General features: G+C 43.6%; 1 protein-coding gene across 1 annotated transcript in view; it reads left to right on the plus strand.

Annotated features, from left to right (window-relative positions):
- LOC110529049 (semaphorin-3D) overlaps positions 1 to 23,548 on the plus strand; it is a 147,607-nt gene that overhangs the window by 27,773 nt on the left and 96,286 nt on the right. Inside the window, exon 2 of the mRNA XM_036984222.2 lies at positions 23,085 to 23,310. Coding sequence (XP_036840117.2) covers positions 23,157 to 23,310 — 154 coding nt within the window. The 5' untranslated portion in view covers positions 23,085 to 23,156. The remainder of the gene's footprint in view (positions 1 to 23,084; positions 23,311 to 23,548) is intronic.

The following is a 23,548-nucleotide window of genomic DNA, read 5'->3' on the forward strand; positions in this document are numbered from 1 at the left end:
CTTTCCTACACACGCCTTTCCTACACACGCCTTTCCTTTCCTACACACGCCTTTCCTACACACGCCTTTCCTTTCCTACGCACGCCTTTCCTACGCACGCCTTTCCTACACACGCCTTTCCTACGCACACCTTTCCTATACACGCCTTTCCTACGCACGCCTTTCCTACACACTCCTTTCCTACACACTCCTTTCCTTTCCTACACACGCCTTTCCTACACACGCCTTTCCTACACACTCCTTTCCTTTCCTACACACGCCTTTCCTACACACGCCTTTCCTTTCCTACACACGCCTTTCCTACACACGCCTTTCCTACGCACGCCTTTCCTACACACGCCTTTCCTACGCACGCCTTTCCTACGCACGCCTTTCCTACACACTCCTTTCCTTTCCTACGCACGCCTTTCCTACACACGCCTTTCCTTTCCTACACACGCCTTTCCTACGCACGCCTTTCCTACACACGCCTTTCCTACACACTCCTTTCCTACACACTCCTTTCCTACACACTCCTTTCCTACACACTCCTTTCCTACACACGCCTTTCCTACACACTCCTTTCCTACACACTCCTTTCCTACACACTCCTTTCCTACACACGCCTTTCCTTTCCTACACACTCCTTTCCTACACACTCCTTTCCTACACACTCCTTTCCTACACACGCCTTTCCTTTCCTACCCACTCCTTTCCTACACACTCCTTTCCTACACACGCCTTTCCTTTCCTACACACTCCTTTCCTACACACTCCTTTCCTACACACGCCTTTCCTTTCCTACACACTCCTTTCCTACACACTCCTTTCCGACACACGCCTTTCCTTTCCTACACACTCCTTTCCTACACACTCCTTTCCTACACACTCCTTTCCTACGCACTTCTCAGTATTTGATATTCAGGACCTTATTCAGTCGCGTAACGCGCTCTACAGGTGGAACTGCGCACTTGGAATACATTTCATTCAACCACTGAAAACCTGTCAGGTGTGCTCCCTTTCCCGGCCTCTAGGTCACCCGCCTGCTCGTTATGGCACACACCTGTCACCATTGTTACGCACAACCTCTGTGTCTTCAGACTCACCTGGACTCCATCACTTCCCTGATTACCTGCCCTAATATATATATATATATATATATATATATATATATATATATATATATATATATATATATATATATATGTCACTCCCTTTGGTTCCTTCCCCAGGCGTTATTGTTTCTGTTTCCTGTCTGTGTGCTGTTAGTGTTTCTTGTTTTGTAATATGTTTTTTTTATTTTATTAAGTTCAGTACCTGAACTTGCTTCCCGACTCTCAGCGCACATCGTTACAAAACCCTCCCACTTGCTGGCCAACAGATTTGTTCGTGGAGTTTTCATTCAATAGGGGTTTTCAGCACATTTATTTTAAACCGTCCCTTTAAATACACTGTACCTTTTAAGTTAGAATTTTCTCAACAGACTCGAGAGATATTAGGCATCGATGAAAGAAAGCCATCTAACAAAACAATGTAATTAATTGGAATGATAATGTAGGCTATACGAACTGAAGGGAATTAACAGAGAATTGGCGATTGAATATGTGTGGTTATTATGCCTACTGATGGTGGATACTGAGAGCGACTAACATTTAAAATTATAGAAATAGTAAACAGTGAAAGTCAGAATAGCCAAGACATCTGAGACTGCCCATCCCTGCAAAAAAAGTCTGTACAATGTAAGTGCTGCAAAATGGCACAGCATTTCATAAACTTTACTGTAAGGAAAGTTGATATTTTAATGGTCGTCTGACGAAGAAGGATCGAACCAAAGCGTGGTAAGGGTTCATGACTTTTAATAACACTGAACACCAGAACAAAATGAGAAACGACAACGAACAGTCCTGTCAGGTGCTGAAAACACTAAACAGAAAATAACTACCCACAAAACACAGGTGGGGAAAAAGGCTACCTAAGTATGGTTCCCAATCAGAGACAACGATAGACAGCTGCCTCTGATTCAAAACCATACCCGGCCAAAACAAAGAAATACAAAACATAGAAAACTGAACATAGAATGCCCACCCCAAATCACACCCTGACCAAACCAAAATAGAGACATGAAAAGCTCTCTAAGGTCAGGGCGTGACAGATATGTTTCAGTTTCCTGCCATGTGACATTTGTCGCCAGAAATTTTACAAGGTCAGATAGATCTAAAACTAGTGTCATTTATGTTTGAAATTCCCTTATCCAATCGGATTACTCATTTATCTAGCTCTTATCAATAGTTCCTATCAAGTTGTAAAATTACAGTGCGTGGAAAATTCTGTTTTTTTTTATTGGGGAAAATTAGGTTTATGCTTTTCCCACTCAGAACTGGGACGTTCGCTCGGCCTTATTCATAGAGAGAAAAGTGCATCAAAAAATGAAATTTACGTGCCATTTATGCGCGCTTAACTCGGGTTGGAATCGGGCCCGTAGATAGTAGTCTGTGGATATAAACTATAAAGAATTGGTACCCTGCCCTCCAGTCCAGTTCATCTATTTATAAGTTTCTCAATCAACAGAGAACAACCCCTCTCCAAAGTCCCTTAATGAACCACAATACAGACAGTATTATTACCCTCTGTCATTATGGTTGATCACACACACACATATCTTTATGGTTGATCACACACACACACATGTCATCTCAGTCTGGGGTTTAAAGTCGTCGTCCCCCAACCCCAGGGGTACAGTTAAGGACAAGCTGAACGCTCTCTGGAAATGCTTTGGATAATTCCAGGAAACGACCTTGCCTTTATAATTAAGTTTCTATACAGTCTACAAAGTGGTCCAGACTCTTTCCTCTGAAAGTAAGGAGGGAATATATTGAATAGTTTAAAGTACACTAGTGTCTACAGTACACGACACGCATGCCACATCACTCCCCCAAACCCCTTCCACGTGCCCCAAATGAATGAATTAATCTCAATTAATTCACTTGAGAGAAGAGTCAAGCCAATCATGTGTGGTGTGAGATCCACTAAATTTGTACTCCTTGGCAGAGAGCGAGAGAATGAGAGAGAGAGGGTACTGATATGAGGCCTTAGAGGGCAGCCGGATCCTCGTTTCATCCCGTAAAAGTGATTCCTGATATGAGGCCTTAGAGGGCAGCCGGACCCTCGTTTCATCCCGTAAAAGTGATTCCTGATATGAGGCCTTAGAGGGCAGCCAGACCCTCATTTCATCCCGTAAAAGTGATTCCTGATATGAGGCCTTAGAGGGCAGCCGGACCCTCGTTTCATCCTGTAAAAGTGATTCCTGATATGAGGCCTTAGAGGGCAGCCAGACCCTCATTTCATCCCGTAAAAGTGATTCCTGATATGAGGCCTTAGAGGGCAGCCGGACCCTCGTTTCATCCTGTAAAAGTGATTCCTGATATGAGGCCTTGGAGGGCAGCCGGACCCTCGTTTCATCCTGTAAAAATGATTCCTGATATGAGGCCTCAGAGGGCAGCCAGACCCTCGTTTCATCCCGTAAAAGTAGGACTAGAAACTATTTATCAGTCTTTACTAAATTAAATAGTTCCACAACCTTTGTCCACGTCTATCTTTATTTCCCAAACAAAATTCAATACAATCACAACCACCTTTGAATATTTTTTTTTTGCGTCTTTTCACACCTAACAAACATTTTGTACTTTTTGTTTTACACTTTTGTCGTAGACCAGGCCCCGTTGTTAGCTAATATCCTAGCAAATATGCCTTGCATTATGCATTACACCTGGGAAGAAAACACTTCCCATTAGCTCAATCTTTGGCTCAACTTACACCATGGCCATTGGCTCAGTTTCTAACATGTTGACTATATTAGCCCACACAGCTATAAGGATGCACTTCCATGCTAGATGTTGGACTTCATATTGAAAATGATAGAGGCCTGATGTATAGAACAATCTTAAAATGATCTACTTTGGTTTACATACCAGCATCGTGAAACCTCATACACAATAAATTCATCTAACTTGCTTACAAATCAAATCAGATGTTATGGGTCACATACCCGTGATTAGCAGATGTTATGGGTCACATACACGTGATTAGCAGATGTTATGGGTCACATACACGTGATTAGCAGATGTTATGAGTCACATACACGTGATTAGCAGATGTTATGGGTCACATACCCGTGATTAGCAGATGTTATGGGTCACATACCCGTGATTAGCAGATGTTATTGATCACATACACGTGATTAGCAGATGTTAATGCGTGGTTCCCAACTCCAGTTCTCCAGTACCCCCAACAGTAGTTCCCAGCTCCAGTTCTCCAGTACCCCCAACAGTGGTTCCCAACTCCAGTCCTCCAGTACCTCCAACAGTGGTTCCCAACTCCAGTCCTCCAGTACCCCCAACAGTGGTTCCCAACTCCAGTCCTCCAGTACCCCCAACAGTGGTTCCCAACTCCAGTCCTCCAGTACCACCAACAGCGGTTCCCAACTCCAGTCCTCCAGTACCCCCTACAGCAGTTCCCAACTCCAGTCCTCCAGTACCACCCACAGTGGTTCCCAACTCCAGTCCTCCAGTACCTCCAACAGTGGTTCCCAACTCCAGTCCTCCAGTACCCCCAACAGCACACATTGTTGTTGTTGCCCCACACAAACTCACCTGATTCAACTCATTGAAGGCTTGATGATTAGTTGACAAGTTGAATTAGGTGTGCTTCTCCAGGGGTCCTCGAGGACTGGAGTCGGGAAAGACTGGACTAGTCTGTCCAAAAACAGTTAAATCACCTCAGGACTCAACCTCCATGTTAGGATTATGAAGAACAGACAGGCTTTAAACTGATATTTCTGGAGAGGGGCAACAGGTGGATTTAACAGTAACATGTGCCGTCTACTAGACTAAACAAGACAGAGACAAAACAAAGCTTGTACCCTTTAATAAAACAGTGTGAACATGTGCACACAGTAAAACAGTTAATAAAGTTTGAGAGGGTTTTGGCTCCCTGCCTGTACTTAGAGGAAGAACGTGGCTGAGACACGTGTGAAGGTCAAACAATTCAAATCAATCCAATAAATCTTTATTGTCCACGGAGTGGAGACAAGAAAGACACGATGGCGGGTTAGAGGATACTGTCTGTATGGGGTTCTTTTCTCCTGCAGTTCGGGAAACCTATTGTCCATCAGGCACTATGTACTGTCTTACATGAATGGTGGTAGGGGGACGGGGATAGGCAGGTCAGGGTAGTCACATAAACCACTGGATACAAGGTCATGCTATTGTTACACTGTTTGTTTTCAACATGAATACAATCTGAAGACTGCTGTCTGCAAGATGCTGAGAGGAAATTGGGTGGAATTCTCTCTCTCTCTCTCGGGGTGTGTCTGTGTGTGTGTGTTTTATCATCTCCTGTCCTCTAGTTTCCTGTTCCTTCATAATGGGAGGAAGAATTAGAATTCCTATATTTGGGAAGACATTAAAGAATTGGAATCTGAATGCTCCCGAGACTACCTAATGTCCATTCTCACATTCTTCCTGCGCTGCTTTACAATTGTATTGTGTTCCTCACAGTTCCCTAACCACACCAATGAGTGTGGTTGATATCATGTTCAGCCAAGCACATTCAAATGGACCCATTGTTCAAGAGTAGAGGAATTCAGTTCAGATGTTTTTTCTTTCTCAGAGTTTGTTATTTATCAGACTGCCTTGTTTTTCTGTTCCACTTCACCTTCCATGTCGTCATTAAGATATCAAGATACGCCCTGTTTTAAACAGACTGACCACACTGTATGTACAGCGGTCAACACGACTAGAAACTACAGCGGTCAGAGAGACTAGAAACTACAGTAGTCAGAGAGACTAGAAACTACAGCGGTCAGCACGACTAGAAACTACAGCGGTCAGCACGACTAGAAACTACAGCGCTCAGCACGACTAGAAACTACAGCGCTCAGCACGACTAGAAACTACAGCGCTCAGCACGACTAGAAACTACAGCGGTCAGAAAGACTAGAAACTACAGCGGTCAGCACGACTAGAAACTACAGCGGTCAGCACGACTAGAAACTACAGCGGTCAGAACGACTAGAAACTACAGAGGTCAGAACGACTAGAAACTACAGCGGTCAGCACGACTAGAAACTACTGCGGTCAGCACGACTAGAAACTACAGCGGTCAGAACGACTAGAAACTACAGAGGTCAGAACGACTAGAAACTACAGCGGTCAGCACGACTAGAAACTACAGCGGTCAGCACGACTAGAAACTACAGCGGTCAGAACGACTAGAAACTACAGCGGTCAGCACGACTAGAAACTACAGCGGTCAGCACGGCTAGAAACTACAACAGTCAGTAAGACTAGAAACTACAGTAGTCAGCACGACTATAAACTACAGTAGTCAGCACAACTATAAACTACAGTAGTCAGCACGACTATAAACTACAGTAGTCAGTAGGACTAGAAACTACAGTAGTCAGCACAACTAGAAACTACAGCAGTCAGCACGACTATAAACTACAGTAGTCAGTAGGACTAGAAACTACAGTAGTCAGCACAACTAGAAACTACAGCAGTCAGCACAACTAGAAACTACAGCGGTCAGCACGACTAGAAACTACAGAGGTCAGAACGACTAGAAACTACAGCGCTCAGCACGACTAGAAACTACAGCGCTCAGCACGACTAGAAACTACAGCGGTCAGAAAGACTAGAAACTACAGCGGTCAGCACGACTAGAAACTACAGCGGTCAGCACGACTAGAAACTACAGCGGTCAGAACGACTAGAAACTACAGAGGTCAGAACGACTAGAAACTACAGCGGTCAGCACGACTAGAAACTACTGCGGTCAGCACGACTAGAAACTACAGCGGTCAGAACGACTAGAAACTACAGAGGTCAGAACGACTAGAAACTACAGCGGTCAGCACGACTAGAAACTACAGCGGTCAGCACGACTAGAAACTACAGCGGTCAGAACGACTAGAAACTACAGCGGTCAGCACGACTAGAAACTACAGCGGTCAGCACGGCTAGAAACTACAACAGTCAGTAAGACTAGAAACTACAGTAGTCAGCACGACTATAAACTACAGTAGTCAGCACAACTATAAACTACAGTAGTCAGCACGACTATAAACTACAGTAGTCAGTAGGACTAGAAACTACAGTAGTCAGCACAACTAGAAACTACAGCAGTCAGCACGACTATAAACTACAGTAGTCAGTAGGACTAGAAACTACAGTAGTCAGCACAACTAGAAACTACAGCAGTCAGCACAACTAGAAACTACAGCGGTCAGCACGACTAGAAACTACAGTAGTCAGCACAACTATAAACTACAGTAGTCAGCACGACTATAAACTACAGCGGTCAGAACGACTAGAAACTACAGAGGTCAGAACGACTAGAAACTACAGCGGTCAGCACGACTAGAAACTACAGCGGTCAGCACGACTAGAAACTACAGCGGTCAGAACGACTAGAAACTACAGAGGTCAGAACGACTAGAAACTACAGCGGTCAGCACGACTAGAAACTACAGCGGTCAGCACGGCTAGAAACTACAACAGTCAGTAAGACTAGAAACTACAGTAGTCAGCACGACTAGAAACTACAGCGGTCAGCACGACTAGAAACTACAGCGGTCAGAACGACTAGAAACTACAGAGGTCAGAACGACTAGAAACTACTGCGGTCAGCACGACTAGAAACTACAGCGGTCAGCACGACTAGAAACTACAGCGGTCAGAACGACTAGAAACTACAGAGGTCAGAACGACTAGAAACTACTGCGGTCAGCACGACTAGAAACTACAGCGGTCAGAACGACTAGAAACTACAGAGGTCAGAACGACTAGAAACTACAGCGGTCAGCACGACTAGAAACTACAGCGGTCAGCGCGGCTAGAAACTACAACAGTCAGTAAGACTAGAAACTACAGTAGTCAGCACGACTATAAACTACAGTAGTCAGCACAACTATAAACTACAGTAGTCAGCACGACTATAAACTACAGTAGTCAGTAGGACTAGAAACTACAGTAGTCAGCACAACTACAAACTACAGCAGTCAGCACAACTAGAAACTACAGCGGTCAGCACGACTAGAAACTACAGTAGTCAGCACGACTAGAAACTACAGAGGTCAATAGGACTAGAAACTACAGTAGTCAGCACGACTATAAACTACAGAGGTCAGTAGGACTAGAAACTACAGTAGTCAGTAGGACTAGAAACTACAGTAGTCAGCACAACTAGAAACTACAGCGGTCAGCACGACTAGAAACTACAGTAGTCAGCACGACTAGAAACTACAGCGGTCAGCACGACTAGAAACTACAGCGGTCAGCACGACTAGAAACTACAGCGGTCAGAACGACTAGAAACTACAGAGGTCAGAACGACTAGAAACTACAGCGGTCAGCACGACTAGAAACTACAGCGGTCAGAACGACTAGAAACTACAGAGGTCAGAACGACTAGAAACTACAGCGGTCAGCACGACTAGAAACTACAGCGGTCAGCACGACTAGAAACTACAGCGGTCAGAACGACTAGAAACTACAGAGGTCAGAACGACTAGAAACTACAGCGGTCAGCACGACTAGAAACTACAGCGGTCAGCACGGCTAGAAACTACAACAGTCAGTAAGACTAGAAACTACAGTAGTCAGCACGACTATAAACTACAGTAGTGAGCACAACTATAAACTACAGTAGTCAGCACGACTATAAACTACAGTAGTCAGTAGGACTAGAAACTACAGTAGTCAGCACAACTAGAAACTACAGCAGTCAGCACAACTAGAAACTACAGCGGTCAGCACGACTAGAAACTACAGTAGTCAGCACGACTAGAAACTACAGCAGTCAGAGAGACTAGAAACTTTAGTAGTCAGTAGGACTATAAACAACGGTAGTCAGTTGGACTATAAACTACAGAAGCACACTGTAACCCTCCATCACATCATACACTGTTCTGTGTCTAAAATGGCATCCTATTCCCCATGTAGTGCACTAGTTTTGTCCAGGACCCAAAGTAGTGCACTATGTAGGTAATAGGGTGCCATTGGGGAAACAACCTGTATCTCTGGGGTGACTTTCCAGCAGCTCTGTTCAGTTTAGACAGACCACTTGATAGATGACTTACGCCCTCATTATTTCCCAGCCTCCCTACAGACAGACACTACATGTTGTCTTACGATTCCCACATGGCTCTGGGAAGATACCGAGCATCAGAAAGAGCGACTGTGTCTGAAATGGCACACTATCTCCTTTATAGTGCACTTCTTTTAAACAGAGCCTTTATGGGTCCTGGTCAAAAGAAGTGCGCTATATAGGGAAGAGGGTGCCATTCGGGATGTAAACAGAGATTGTGTCGAGTAATGAACAATGACAAGGGGTCCTGGGTAACTACTTAGTGTGCTTGTGTAATAAGCAGTGAATGAAAGGGAAGGGAATGGGTACAATGCAGTGGGGTCTCTCTCATTCACTGAATGTCTTTTTGCAGAAGGGAGACGCCCTTTATCAAATCTCTCTGGGGATCAAATCTCTCTGGGGATCAAATCTCACTGGGGTTCAAATCTCTCTGGGGATCAAATCTCTCTGGAGATCAAATCTCTCTGGAGATCAAATCTCTCTGGGGTTCAAATCTCTCTGGGGATCAAATCTCTCTGGGAATCAAATCTCTCTGGGGATCGAATCTCTCTGGGGATCGAATCTCTCTGGGGTTCAAATCTCTCTGGAGATCAAATCTCTCGGGTTCAAATCTCTCTGGGGATCAAATCTCCCTGGGGATCAAATCTCCCTTGGGATCGAATCTCTCTGGGGTTCAAATCTCTCTGGGGTTCAAATCTCTCTGGGGATCAAATCTCCCTGGGGATCAAATCTCTCTGAGGTTCAAATCTCTCTGGGGATAAAATCTCTCTGGAGATCAAACCCCTCTGGGGTTCAAATCTCTCTGGGGATCAAATCTCTCTGGAGATCAAATCTCTCTGGGGTTCAAATCTCTCTGGGGATCAAATCTCTCTGGGGATCAAATCTCTCTGGAGATCAAATCTCTGTTGGGATCAAATCTCTCTGGGGTTCAAATCTCTCTGGGGATCAAATCTCTCTGGGGATCGAATCTCTCTGGGGATCGAATCTCTCTGGGGATCAAATCTCTCCGGGTTTCAAATCTATCTGGGGATCAAATCTCTCTGGGATCAATTCTCTCTGGGGATCAAATCTCTCTGGGGATCAAATACATCTGGGGATCAAATCGCTCTGGGATCAATTCTCTCTGGGGATCAAATCTCTCTGGGGATCAAATACATCTGGGGATCAAATCTCTCTGGAAAACCAAATGAACTACTGTGAATACTCTCACTAGGATTCATTTAATTAGATCAGGTGAGCTTTTTGAGCTCTCTCTGTGTGTGTGTGTGTGTGTGTGTGTGTGTGTGTGTGTGTGTGTGTGTGTGTGTGTGTGTGTGTGTTCAACAGCTTGGATGGCTGTGTTTCTGACCACAATGAGAGAAGACCAGAGGGCCACATTCTAACAGGATCCCAGATTTGTGTGAAAATATGAATGACTTGTGCAATGCTATCATTATGTCCTCTGATTCGAGCAGACAAGTGCTTGACAAACCACTGCAGTGAGGCAAAGGTTGTCTCAGCGCAATCAGACCCAATACTCAGCATCTCTACGTTTTAGACGTTGTTATTATTGACATAGTATTTGTATTGTGACTACTCTAGTTTTACTGCTCATTGATTATGTACTGCAATGTGGAGGAAAATTGCACATTTCATTGCACCTTTAACTTATATTAAGCATATGCCGAATGCATAAACTTTGATTTGATGCTGGTCCCAAACAGCAATGAGGAGATGAAGGTCCCACTTGTTGTTATCCTGCTCTACATTACTGAGTATCTTCTACCTTTTAACATTTCACACAAATACCAATCCCATGTAGGATCAACATGACTTTCTCACATGTCTCATATGTGAATACTGTTTGGTTGAAGAGGGTTTGGCTCATGACTCTTGTCTTAACGTGTATAGACTATCACATCATCAACTAATCTAAATATGAGACATTCTTATAGTTTGGACTGTAGGCTACTCTACAGCAGCCAAATCACAAACCTCAGCCATCGAATCAGTTGTGATTGACAGACAGAGAGGAACACAGCATTTCCTTTTTGTTGTAGCTGTCTGGTCAGCTGTTCAATAGAGAAAACAACATCAGCTGTTCAATAGAGAAAACAATATCAGCTGTTCAATAGAGAAAACAACATCAGCTGTTCAATAGAGAAAACAATATCAGCTGTTCAAGAGAGAAAACAACATCAGCTGTTCAATAGAGAAAACAACATCAGCTGTTCAATGAAGAAGACAACAGCAGCTGGAATTTGGTGCCCTATAAGTGGTAAAAGTCTCAAAGACGCCAGTAGTTTAACAACCTTGTGAAATTATGTTAATTAACGTGGGGAATTCTACTTCGTTGTGGCAGTAAAGGAACATGTTCTTCTTTTGTCCAATTTAAGTTTTTGACATTAAACTCGACAGATTTGACTCTTTCCTTTAGTTTATTGAAATGCAACAAAGCTGCCTTCTAGCATTAGAAATACAATGCAATACCTTTTGGCCAGTCCTTGGTCTTCTGAAAGTGAGAAGTTCAGTAAGGCTTTTAAGTTTGACTGTCTATAGTGCCCTCTCTCCCCCTCTCTATCCCTCCCTCTATCCCTCCCTCTGTCCATCTCATTCTGCCTCCTTCTCTACCTCCCTCTATCCCTCCCTCTATGCAGGTCTGTGTAATCTGAGGGAAATATGTGTCTCTAATATGGTCATACATTTGACATGATGTTAGGACGTGCAGCTCAGTTTCCACATCATTTTGTGGGCAGTGTGCACATAGCCTGTCTTCTCTTGAGAGCCATGTCTGCCTACGGCAGCCTTTCTCAATAGCAAGGCTATGCTCACTGAGTCTGTACATAGTCAAAGCCTTCCTTAAGTTTGTGTCAGTCACAGTGGTCAGGTATTCTGCCACTGTGTACTCTCTGTTTAGGTCCAAATGGCATTCTAGTTTGCTCTGTTTTTGTTCATTCTTTTCAATGTGTCAAGTAATTATCTTTTTGTTTTATCATGATTTGGTTTGGTCTCTCTCTACCTCTTTCTCTCTCTCTCTGTCACTCTCTCTCTGTCTCGCTCTCTCTCTCTCTTTCTCTCTTTCTCTCTCTCCCCCTCTCTACCTCTCTCTCTCTGTCACTCTCTCTCTGTCTCTCTGTCTCTCTACCTCTTTCTCTCTTTCTCTCTCTCCCCCTCTCTACCTCTCTCTCACTCTCTCTGTCCCTCTCTCTCTCTGTCTGTCTCTCTCTGTCACTCTCTCCCTCTCGCTCTGTCTCTCTATCTCTTTGTCTCTCTCTATCTCTGTCTCTGTCTCTGTGAGTCATAGTTCATGTTGCTTCAACAGTGTAGTCTGTTATTCCAGGGGTCAATACCACTGGGGTGTGGCAGTAGTCGTCTTCACAAGTTAATATCACCCGAAAATCCCCTCTGACGCACTTAACCTTTTCATACCAGTCAATCTCGCAGCCCTAAACAATTGTTTGTAGAGACAACTGCTGTAACCTTCTTTTGGCTTTCTGCATTCTAGAATTTAGTAGTTACAATGATTAAATTGTATGTTAGTAACTGCTCTGTTACTGTCTAAAATAGAGTCAACCCACTTCACCTTCAGGTTTTTTTGGGGAAAAACATTACATGTCAGTGTTTGGTGTAGTTACTGACATTCCTTAAGCAAATTGAGATAAACCCATTAGAAAGTCCCCCAGTTTAGTTGGTATGCTATTTGCTGTGTTGCTGGCGAGCTCCTCAATGGGTTCCATGGCTGCCAGCGACAATGTTATTCAGGCCTGGCCCCTGGGGATTTTCTGTTCATCTATTCCAGGGTACGTGATTGGCAGCTACCCATGGTAGCGGCACTGAAGGCATCTCTTCTGTACTGTTAATCTGGTCCCAGATCTGTTTGTTCTGTATATGGTTGTCAAGCATAGGAGTTTGCTATACAGCACGAACAGATCAAGGACCAGGTTATGATGTTTCCAGCAAGAGAAAGGATAGGGTTGGACAGTGTCTGCCTGAATGGACATTTCCACTCATTCAAGTCTGGTATCGAAGGAGTTTTGTCCATTTCTAGTAATTATATTTCTTTGGTCTTCTGCCTGGCAGAGGAGAATTACTCACTGACACTATTCTAATGGCTGTCACTGTCAGCTCCCTGCTGGGTTCAAATAGGATTTGTTTTCTTTCAGATAGTTGATTGCCTGGAATGCCAGTATGGGCGGGGATTTTGGAACTATCTCTATTCCATTGGTTCCATTCCACCAGACAAGGGAAGCTCAATCAAGCTGCGCTAATGATGTATTTGAAAGAAAAACAAATACTATTTGAACCCAGATCGGTCTGCACGGTATAGGCAAGGCTCTGTTCTAAAGCCTTTCAATGTGTCAGTAATTTGGAAATGTGGATGGATGGGGACACTGCTCATTAGGAGCAGGACAGGGGGTTTTCCCCCTCAAATTAAGACGCTGCACCTGTAGGAGCTCTTTGTCTGGACAGAATGGTGGGGCTGAAGGGGGCAGAGGGGGCTGCTTAGAGCCAGTCTTCTCCAGTAATCTCTGTTCTCTCTTGGGGGTATGTCCCAACTTGTACCCTATTCCCTATGTAGTGCACTACTTTAGACCAGGACCCATAGGCCGCTATGTAGGATATAGGATGCTATTAGGGTGACATTTGGGACACAGACAGTTCTTCTGAACCCGCTGCTCCCAAGTCGTCACGATGTCGTCAAGTTCGCCACCCGTAGCCCGTCCCTCGGTCTGCCCTGTACGGAGCTCACGTGTGCCAGGGTCGTGCCTTCTGGCCCAGTCTGCCCTGTAGACTACGGAGACTGTCCAATCACAAGGCATCGCCTACAGTCAGCAGAACGCGCGGCTAATCTGTCAGTGACCAAACAGCATGGAGACAAAACAGGCCTTTCAAAATATTACAAAATACAATCGTGGGAAAACACTGGTTGGAGAACAAATGGCTCCTGCTGAAAACAGAAAACTCTAATTTGACTGTAGGCTACTAAAATATTTGATCAACTTCCAAATATGTGTCTTTTAAGCGAACGTCGTTTGACAAAGTGAAAGAAGAGAGATGCTTTTGGCACGATAGCTTCGGCCATTGCCGGCAAGTGAGCTGAGCATCATTGGCTGAGACAGTGAAAGTGGACAGGTTTTCAGGGCTATAATTTTCTCCTCACATGGTAGAACATCATTGGTTGAGTCAGTGAAAGTGGACAGGTTTTCAGGGCTATAATTTTCTCCTCACATGGTAGAACATCATTGGTGGAGTCAGTGAAAGTGGACAGGTTTTCAGGGCTAGAATTTTCTCCTCACATGGTAGAACATCATTGGTTGAGTCAGTGAAAGTGGACAGGTTTTCAGGGCTAGAATTTTCTCCTCACATGGTAGAACACATGTTTCTCCACACTCCTAGGTCTAGGTTAGTGATGTTTTTAAAAACTTTTTTTTTTTATTGAGCTCAGATTCTCAGTTCGTCAGTGTTAAAGTAGCCTGTCATTTCGATATTAAAAAAAGATTCTGCCTCCAGTCATGTAAAATGTCATAGAACTGGATGCCATGTGTTTATTAAGGCCCTATTTTCACCCTGACCCAAGACTTCGAATGTTTCCCATGTGTTCAACTCCTGTACGTGCCTCTACTCTACTGCTCTATGCCTCTAAAACAAACTCTATGATATTCATGCAATGCTATAAAGGTGATTTATTTTCTCATATGTTCTGGTACCTCAGAGCACTGAACACAGGTAGTGTAGACTCTAGCTTACCAAAATACACCACAATATCCACACAAGCCACTCGCCAGCCAGCCATATATCATGAGTTAGAAAATTGTGAATAATAGATTATGACGTTATTATTTAAGAGTATTGACGATAAATCAAAATCGGTAAATAAACGATAGAGCTAGCTGACTAACAGAAACTACGTCAATCATCTACATCAATCATTAACATCACTCATCAACATCACTCATCAACTTCACTCAACATCACTCATTAACATCACTCATCAACATCACTCATCAACATCACTCATCAACATCACTCATCAACGTCACTCATCAACATCACTCATTAACATCACTCATCAACATCACTCATCAACATCACTCATCAACATCACTCATCAACGTCACTCATCAACGTCACTCATCAACGTCACTCATCAACGTCACTCATCAACATCACTCATTAACATCACTCATCAACATCACTCATCAACATCACTCATCAACATCACTCATCAACATCACTCATCAACATCACTCATCAACATCACTCATCTACATCACTCATCAACATCACTCATCAACATCACTCATCAACATCACTCATCACTCCTATGCCATCATCAACATCACTCATCAACATCACTCATCAACATCACTTATCAACATCACTCATCAACATCACTCATCAACATCACTCATCAACATCACTCATCAACATCACTCATCAACATCACTCATCAACATCACTCATCAACATCACTCATCAACATCACTCATCAACATCACTCATCAACGTCACTCATCAACATCACTGATCAGCTGATAGTCTACCTTCTGTTCCAGATGTCAATCATGTCTTTATGAGGCACTGTGACTCGCTTGCTAACATCTTGTACTGGTTGAGTGTGTTGTTGCAGAAATCGGCCTATGCCAACAACAACAAGAGAGAGTCAGTTAGTATGTTATGAATTTCCAGACTTTTTTCAGTTGAGTGGGTGGCCTTTTCTTTTTTGTTTTGAGCCACCTGCCCCCTGAAAGGTCTGTGCAAGCCCCTACACACACACACACACGCACACACACACACACACACACACACACACACACACACACACACACACACACACACACACACACACACACACACACACACACACACACACACACTTATGACCAACACTGGCTTGAAGGATGACCTAATACAATATGAGTATTGGCTGGGAGAGACAAGAGACTGCCAAACAGTACACTGATGGAGTGACTTTGAAAATAATAGACATGACTGAGTCCATAAGTTCATATCAATAGGGGCAGGGGAGACACTCCTTACTTTCTGTCTGTCTGTCTGTCTGTCTGTCTGTCTGTCTGTCTGTCTGTCTTTCTTTCTTTTTTCCTTCTTTCCTTCTTTCCTTCTTTCTTTATTTCTTTCCTTCTTTCCTTCTTTCTTCTTTCCTTCCTGTCTTTTTATTTTCTGTGAGGACCACAGTAAGAAGGACCACAGTAAGAAGGACCACAGTAACGTCTAATGTATGTTATTACTGGTATGGCCTGCTGCTTTGTATAACCAAAAGCAGTTTATGTGTGTTTGTGATGTATGGGGTGCTGTCAATTAAATGGGTGGTTGCTTTCTCTGCCTCTTCCCCCCCACCTCATGGGTCTTTGACTGGTGAGAAAGAATAAACCAGCAGTGAACAATGGACTGGTGTTAACTCACTCTCCCCCTTCCACCCTCCGTCCGTCCCTCCCTCTCTCTCTCTCCCTCCACCTCTCTCTCCCCCTCCCACCGTCCGTCCCTACATCTCTCTCTCGCTTGCTCTCTCTCTCCCTCCACCTCTCTCTCCCCCTCCCACCCTCTGTCCCTCCCTCTCTTTCTCCTCTCTTTACATAAAGCAGGATATACTACATAGTCTGGCAACGTCACCTTTTAGTAACACTGACCATTCATCAGATGTGTACAGCAATAATAGAACACATTGTTATAGAGAGAAATTACAATTTATCATACAGAGTATCAATGCATTTTTAATCTGCTTTTGATTTTCTACCTGAGGAAGGACATAAGTTAAACTCTTGTTACATTCCAGAAACATAATAATTGAAGTGTGTGTGTGTGTGTGTGTGTGTGTGTGTGTGTGTGTGTGTGTGTGTGTGTGTGTGTGTGTGTGTGCCAGGCTAGGGAACTCTCTGCTAGACTAATTTCAGGTCTGGACCCGGGTTGAGAGTCAGGGAGGAGGATGAGGTGTTGCGTCATGGTTTTCCAGGACCTATCAGCAAGCTAGACCCATGTTTATTTTCTATTTCCTACAGGGCTCAAACAATGTAAACAATCTGCTAGTGTGACTTCCTCTCTTCTAAGTTAAAATTATATTATATTGTTGATAAAGTGATAACATTAACATATTTATTTGTATTTATATTTGTATTTATATTTATTATAATATTTGACCCTGTCACTGATTGCCTCCATGTGTGTGTAACTAACAGCTCCTAAAATAGGTATTCTCATTGAAAAGGTCAGTCTTTGTGCTGTAATTCCTAATGGGTTACCATAGTGTGTTGGCTGGAGCAGGCTCCTATATAGCCTATTAGGGCCAGTTTGTATGGCTGGACCAGGCTCCTATATAGCCAATTAGGGCCAGTTTGTTTGGCTGGACCAATTTGGTGTTACCATGGTACTTATAGCCTATAGACAGATCCTTGGTGTTACCATGGTAGTTATAGCCTATAGACAGACCCCTGGTGTTACCATGGTAGTTATAGCCTATAGACAGACCCCTGGTGTTACCATGGTAGTTATAGCCTATAGACAGACCCCTGGTGTTACCATGGTACTTATAGCCTATAGACTGACCCCTGGTGTTACCATGGTACTTATAGCCTACAGACAGACCCCTGGTGTTACCATGGTAGTTATAGCCTATAGACAGACCCCTGGTGTTACCATGGTACTTATAGCCTATAGACAGACCCCTGGTGTTACCATGGTAGTTATAGCCTATAGACAGACCCCTGGTGTTACCATGGTAATTACTGCCTATAGACAGACCCCTGGTGTTATCATGGTACTGTCACGCCCTGACCTTAGTTATCTATGTTTTATGTATTATTTTGGTCAGGTCAGGGTGTGACGAGGGTGGGTATGTGTGTTTTTGTCCTGTCTAGGGTTTTTCTATATCTATGGGTTTTTTGTATGTCTAGGTAATGTAGGTCTATGGTGGCCTGAATTGGTTAGCCTATAGACAGACTCCTGGGGTGAGAGTGAGCAGTGACAGATTCGATGGTTTCCAGGTTGCATAGGAGCCAATAGGAAGTCAAACACTTGCTCCCTATGTTGGTTGTCTTGGTTATTGTTGGGATTTTACTACAAACCCACTTGAGGTTATTTCATCGTGACCCAATGAAGTCAAACTCTCGAAGACTCAACTTTTTCCTTCATATTTACAACTAGAACTTTGGCGAAATCTAGCCATGCCACATTACCAACCTCCTAAAATCCACATTTTACATTCCTGGGATGGTGATGTATTCAGCAGAGCTGTGAGAAGAGAAATGGGTGTGATTACAGAGCATCAGTGCAAAGGAGAAAGAAGGAGGTGACAACTTAACAGCCTCTCCTTGGTAACATGTTAATAGTTAATACCTCCATGATTTACTCTCCCTGTCTCTTGTATTCTCACTGGGGCGTAGGCTGCACCCAAGGCCTTGAGCCTTCACTTCATCACTTTGACTAGTTTTACTGCAGTGCACTCTTGGAAAAAAGGGTTCCAAAAGGGTTTTTCGGCTATCACCATAGAAGAACCCTTTTTGGTTCCAGGTAGAACACTTTTTGGTTCCAGGTAGAACTCTTTTGGGTTCCGTGTAAAACCCTTTCCACAGTGGGTTCTTCTACATGGAACTCAAAAGGGTTCTACTTGGCTCTTTAAAGGGTTCTCCTATGGGGACAGCCAAAGAACCCTGTTAGGTTCGAAGGCTCCCGAGTGCCCAGCGGTCTAAGGCACTGCATTTCAGTTACCCAATCATGGCAGGGCCCCCAGAGACACCCTGGTTGGAATTCAGGCTGTATCACAACCGGCCGTGATTGGGAGTCCCACAGGGTGGCGCACAATTGGCCCAGCGTCGTCCGGGTTTGCCCGGTGTAGGCTGTCATTGTAAATAAGAATATGCTCTTAACTGACTTGCCTGGTCAAATAAAGGTTAAATAAAAAATATGGAACCTATTTTTCTAAGAGTGTGGTCCTGAGTGCGCATGCACTGCTCAGGGAGTGACCTGGGACTCTCTAAAAGCCAGTTTCTCTCTAAAAGCCAGTTTCTCTCTAAAAGCCAGTTTCTCTCTAAAAGCCAGTTTCTCTCTAAAAGCCAGTTTCTTTCTAAAAGCCAGTTTCTCTCTAAAAGCCAGTTTCTCTCTAAAAGCCAGTTTCTCTCTAAAAGCCAGTTTCTCTCTAAAAGCCACGACAACAGCAATTCACCTCTTCTGAGAAGGGAACAAAATAAAATGTCATGGCTGCTCATTGGCAACATGTGTGAGTGTCAGCTTAGAATGATGTAACGGATCATAATAATATGAATAAAAAGTGATTGTTTCCCGGGATCCATTTTCTAAGTGCTTTCATAATTTGTCCCCTTGCGTATTTTCATGTCAGCACTTACTGAAACCAGGAGTGGAAAGTACCGGTGATTTGAATTACATATTAAAACCTTCAAAACAGGATTTCCCCTTCTTTCTGGGATATTTCCTTACAATCATATCATGAGTAAATTACTTAATTGCACACACATAAGTTAAAATGGTCTGAGTGTGGAAGTGGTTTCCGTCATAATAACAGGACGATGAGGCATCAGCTCGTCACAATCCAACCTTCAAACTGGCTCAAGCTGCTGAACAATCTCTTTACCCAAAGTAGAAAATGGTTCGCTGTTCTCCTTGCTCAATTGGCAGGTCTTCGTTGTAAAATAAGAATTTGAATCTTAACTGACTCGCCTGATTTAGTAAAAGTTAAAGAAAGAAATATAAAAAAATACGTTGAAAGTTGTATCAGTTTTGTTATTAGCTGATGTCTGTAATGCTGCATTTACATGTGATTTGAGAATTACTATTATAATCTTAATGATTTGCTCTGCCTTTGAGTGGTTTGTTTCTGATCACCAAACTGTAGAGTGAAATGCTATGCTAATCATTTTGTACTATAGCCTTGTATCTAAAATGTAACTTGCTCCCGTCTCTCCATGACCTCGCATCTCCAATAACACAAAACTATTAAAACACAAACTAACTGACTAGAGGCATGGTGGGAAGGGGATGCTCTCAGTGGGAGAAGTTCTCAGTGGGAGAAGCTCTCAGTGGGAGTAACTTCCAGATGGCAGGCAATGACTGTGTGTGTCGGAAACCCCAGACATATCCTCCGTAGAAGAAACACACACACACACCACACACACACACACACACACACACACACACACACACACACACACACACACACACACACACACACACACACACACACACACACACACACACACACACACACACACACACACACACACACACAGGCTCAAAGCTCCAGACACCAACATCTGTTACGGTCAAGTGGTAAAGGAGGTGTAGACAGCGATAGCTGCTCCAGGCAAGCTCAAAGTATTTGAAAGAAAACCAATCCTACTTGAAACCAAGTATGCTGGTCTGTCCACACCGACGGCGAGGAGGCCCTCTTAGTCCAGATCAGGTTTCTTTTCAGTGTGATGTATAAACACCTTTAAACACTTTATCAAACCGTGTCTCCTAAAGTGTTGTCTGCTCTGATGATCTGGCGTCTCAACTGAAGCACTTGGAGTACTTAATGCATTGTCTTTCCTGATGGAAGATGGTTGGAAACTTCAACTGTGTACCGAACATAGGTTGTGAAGCGTGGCCTTCCTTTTGTTAGATCAAGTGAGCTGGAAAGCTTCTTGAGTCAGGGGTAAAGGGTTCACTTGACTTTAGTATTTATTTAAAAACAAGGATCCACATCAACGCTCTGTCTTGTTGAGCCAGATCCTATTAAGCTTGTTTTAGAGAGGGGAGTGGAGGGGAGTGGAGGGGAATGGAGGGGAGTGGAGAGAGAGAGAGAGAGAGAGAGAGAGAGGTAAGGGCAGTCTCTTCCTTGTCTGATCATATCTTGTCGGTCTAAAACGACGCTCTACAAAGATTCTGACCATAAATGTACAAAACCACTCATATTCCCATATACAGTGCATCCTGAAAGTATTCAGACTCCTTCACTTTTTCCACATTTTGTTACGTTACAGCCTTATTCTAAAATTGATTAAATAAAAAAATCGATCTACACACAACAATGACAAAGCCAAAACAGTTTTTTAGAAATGTTTGCCAATCTATAAACAATAAAAAACAGAAACACCTTATTTACCTAAGTATTCAGACCCTTTCGCTATGAGACTCGAAATTGATCTCAGGTGCATCCTGTTTACATTGATCATCTTTGAGATGTTTCTACAACTTGATTGGAGTCCACCTGTGGTAAATTCAACTGATTGGACATGATTTGTTAAGGCACACACCTGTCTATATAAGGTCCCGCAGTTGACAGTGCATGCCAGAGCAGAAACCAAGCCATGAGGTTGAAGGACTTGTCTGTAGAGCTCCGAGGCACAGATCTGGGGAAGGCTACCTAAAAAAATTCTGCAGCATTGAAGGTGACCAAGAACCCGATGGTCACTCTGGCAGAGATGGGAGAACCTTCCAGAAGGACAACCATCTCTGCAGCACTCCACCAATCGGGCCTTTTTGGTAGAGTGGCCAGATGGAAGACACTTCTCAGTAAAAGGTATGAGACAGCCCACTTGGAGTTTGCCAAAAGGCACGTAAAGACTCTCAGACCATGAGAAACAAGATTCTGGAGGAAACCTGGCACCATCTCTACGGTGAAGCATGGTGGTAGCAGCATCATGGCTTTCAGCGGCAGGCACTGGGAGACTAGTCAGGATTGAGGGAAAGATGAACAATTCTCATCCAGAGTGCTCAGGACCTCAGACTGTGGCAAAGGTTCACCTTCCAACAGGACAATGACCCTAAGCACATAGCCAAGACAACACAGGAGTGGCTTCGGGACAAGACACTGAATGTCCTTGAGTAGCCCAGCCAGAGCTTGGACATGAACCTGACCAAACATCTCTGGAGATACCTGAAAATAGCTACTGTATGTAGCGACACTCCCCATCCAACCTGACAGAGCTTGAGACGATCTGCAGAGAAGAATGGGATGAACTCCCCAAATACAGGTGTGCCAAGCTTATAGCGTCATACCCAAGAAGACTTGAGGCTCTAATCACTGTCAAAAGTGCTTCAACAAAGTACTGAGTAAAGAGTCTGAATATTTATGTAAATGTGAAATTTCAGTCTTTTATTTTTAATACATTTAATACATTTGCAAAAACGTTTAAAATCCTGTCATTATGGGGTATTGTGATGTCATTATGGGGGTATTGTGATGTCATTATGGGGGTATTGTGATGTCATTATGGGGGTATTGTGATGTCATTATGGGGGTATTGTGATGTCATTATGGGGGTATTGTGATGTCATTATGGGGGTATTGTGATGTCATTATGGGGGTATTGTGATGTCATTATGGGGGTATTGTGCGTAGATTAATGAGGGAAAAACAACAATTTACTCAATTTTAGAGTAAGGCTGTATGTAACGTAACAAAATGTGGAAAAAGTCAAGGAGTCTGAATACTTTCCCTGTATCTAGTGTAGACTGCTCTATCTGACTCTCATCAAATATTTCCCCCACCTGCTAAAACTTTAAACCTCAAGGCAAGTTATGAGCCAGGCATTATGATGAATTATGACAACAAACTCATTTTTTCATTTTCTTTTTAAGTTCTAATTTTCTCAAGATTTACACAGGTGTGTATGTCTGGCACTAGGCCAACCATTGTAAATGTCAACCAAATTCATGGTCCAATATGAAATTAATTTCACAAGAGTATCCCGTTACATTTGAAGTTGTATTTTCTGTATGAATTTTAAGTGATTTATGTGCTTTTCACCTGGCCTCTGGATGGTGTGTTATAACTAGGGCGAGGAGTTTTCCCTCCCAAAGGCAACATATCCAGGAAAAACTCCTGGTCCGGCTATGGGCTATACCTCTACCGTTTCCTAGTCAGGAAATAAGAACCTTACTTTTACTCAGTTGAGTACTTTTATTCAGTAGTTGTTTCCACGACAACTTGTCAAACACTTCTTTCTCTCTTCCTGTTCTCACAGAGCACCATTAGAAACTGCTGAGACGATCCACTGGGTGCTGTACCAGAGACGACCACCGGTACTTTAAAAAAAATGATAACGATGAGGGCCCTGGGGCCACGGAGGGCCTGTGTTCTGCTGGGTGTGTTCCTCCAACTGCTGTTGTTGCTACCAGACACCACCTCTACGGACTCCACCGCTGCAACCTGGAACCAGAGTGGACCACGACTAAAGCTCTCACACACAGGTAGGCATCTCTGTTATTCACCACTCTAACTTAGGGCTAGTTAACTATCGTGCTGGTGGGCTACTTACTTATTTCACACACAGATCAGCAACTCATCTCTGCCCCTTTTTACTCTGAGCACCTCTGGTCCTCAAGGAGTGGGTTGCTCTGTTCCTCAACACAGCAGAACCTCTGGTCCTCAAGGAGTGGGTTGCTCTGTTCCTCAACACAGCAGAACCTCTGGTCCTTAAGGAGTAGG

Source organism: Oncorhynchus mykiss, chromosome 7, assembly GCF_057628025.1.
Source record: "Oncorhynchus mykiss isolate SJ-2025 chromosome 7, ASM5762802v1, whole genome shotgun sequence".
NCBI classification, from domain to species: domain Eukaryota; kingdom Metazoa; phylum Chordata; class Actinopteri; order Salmoniformes; family Salmonidae; genus Oncorhynchus; species Oncorhynchus mykiss.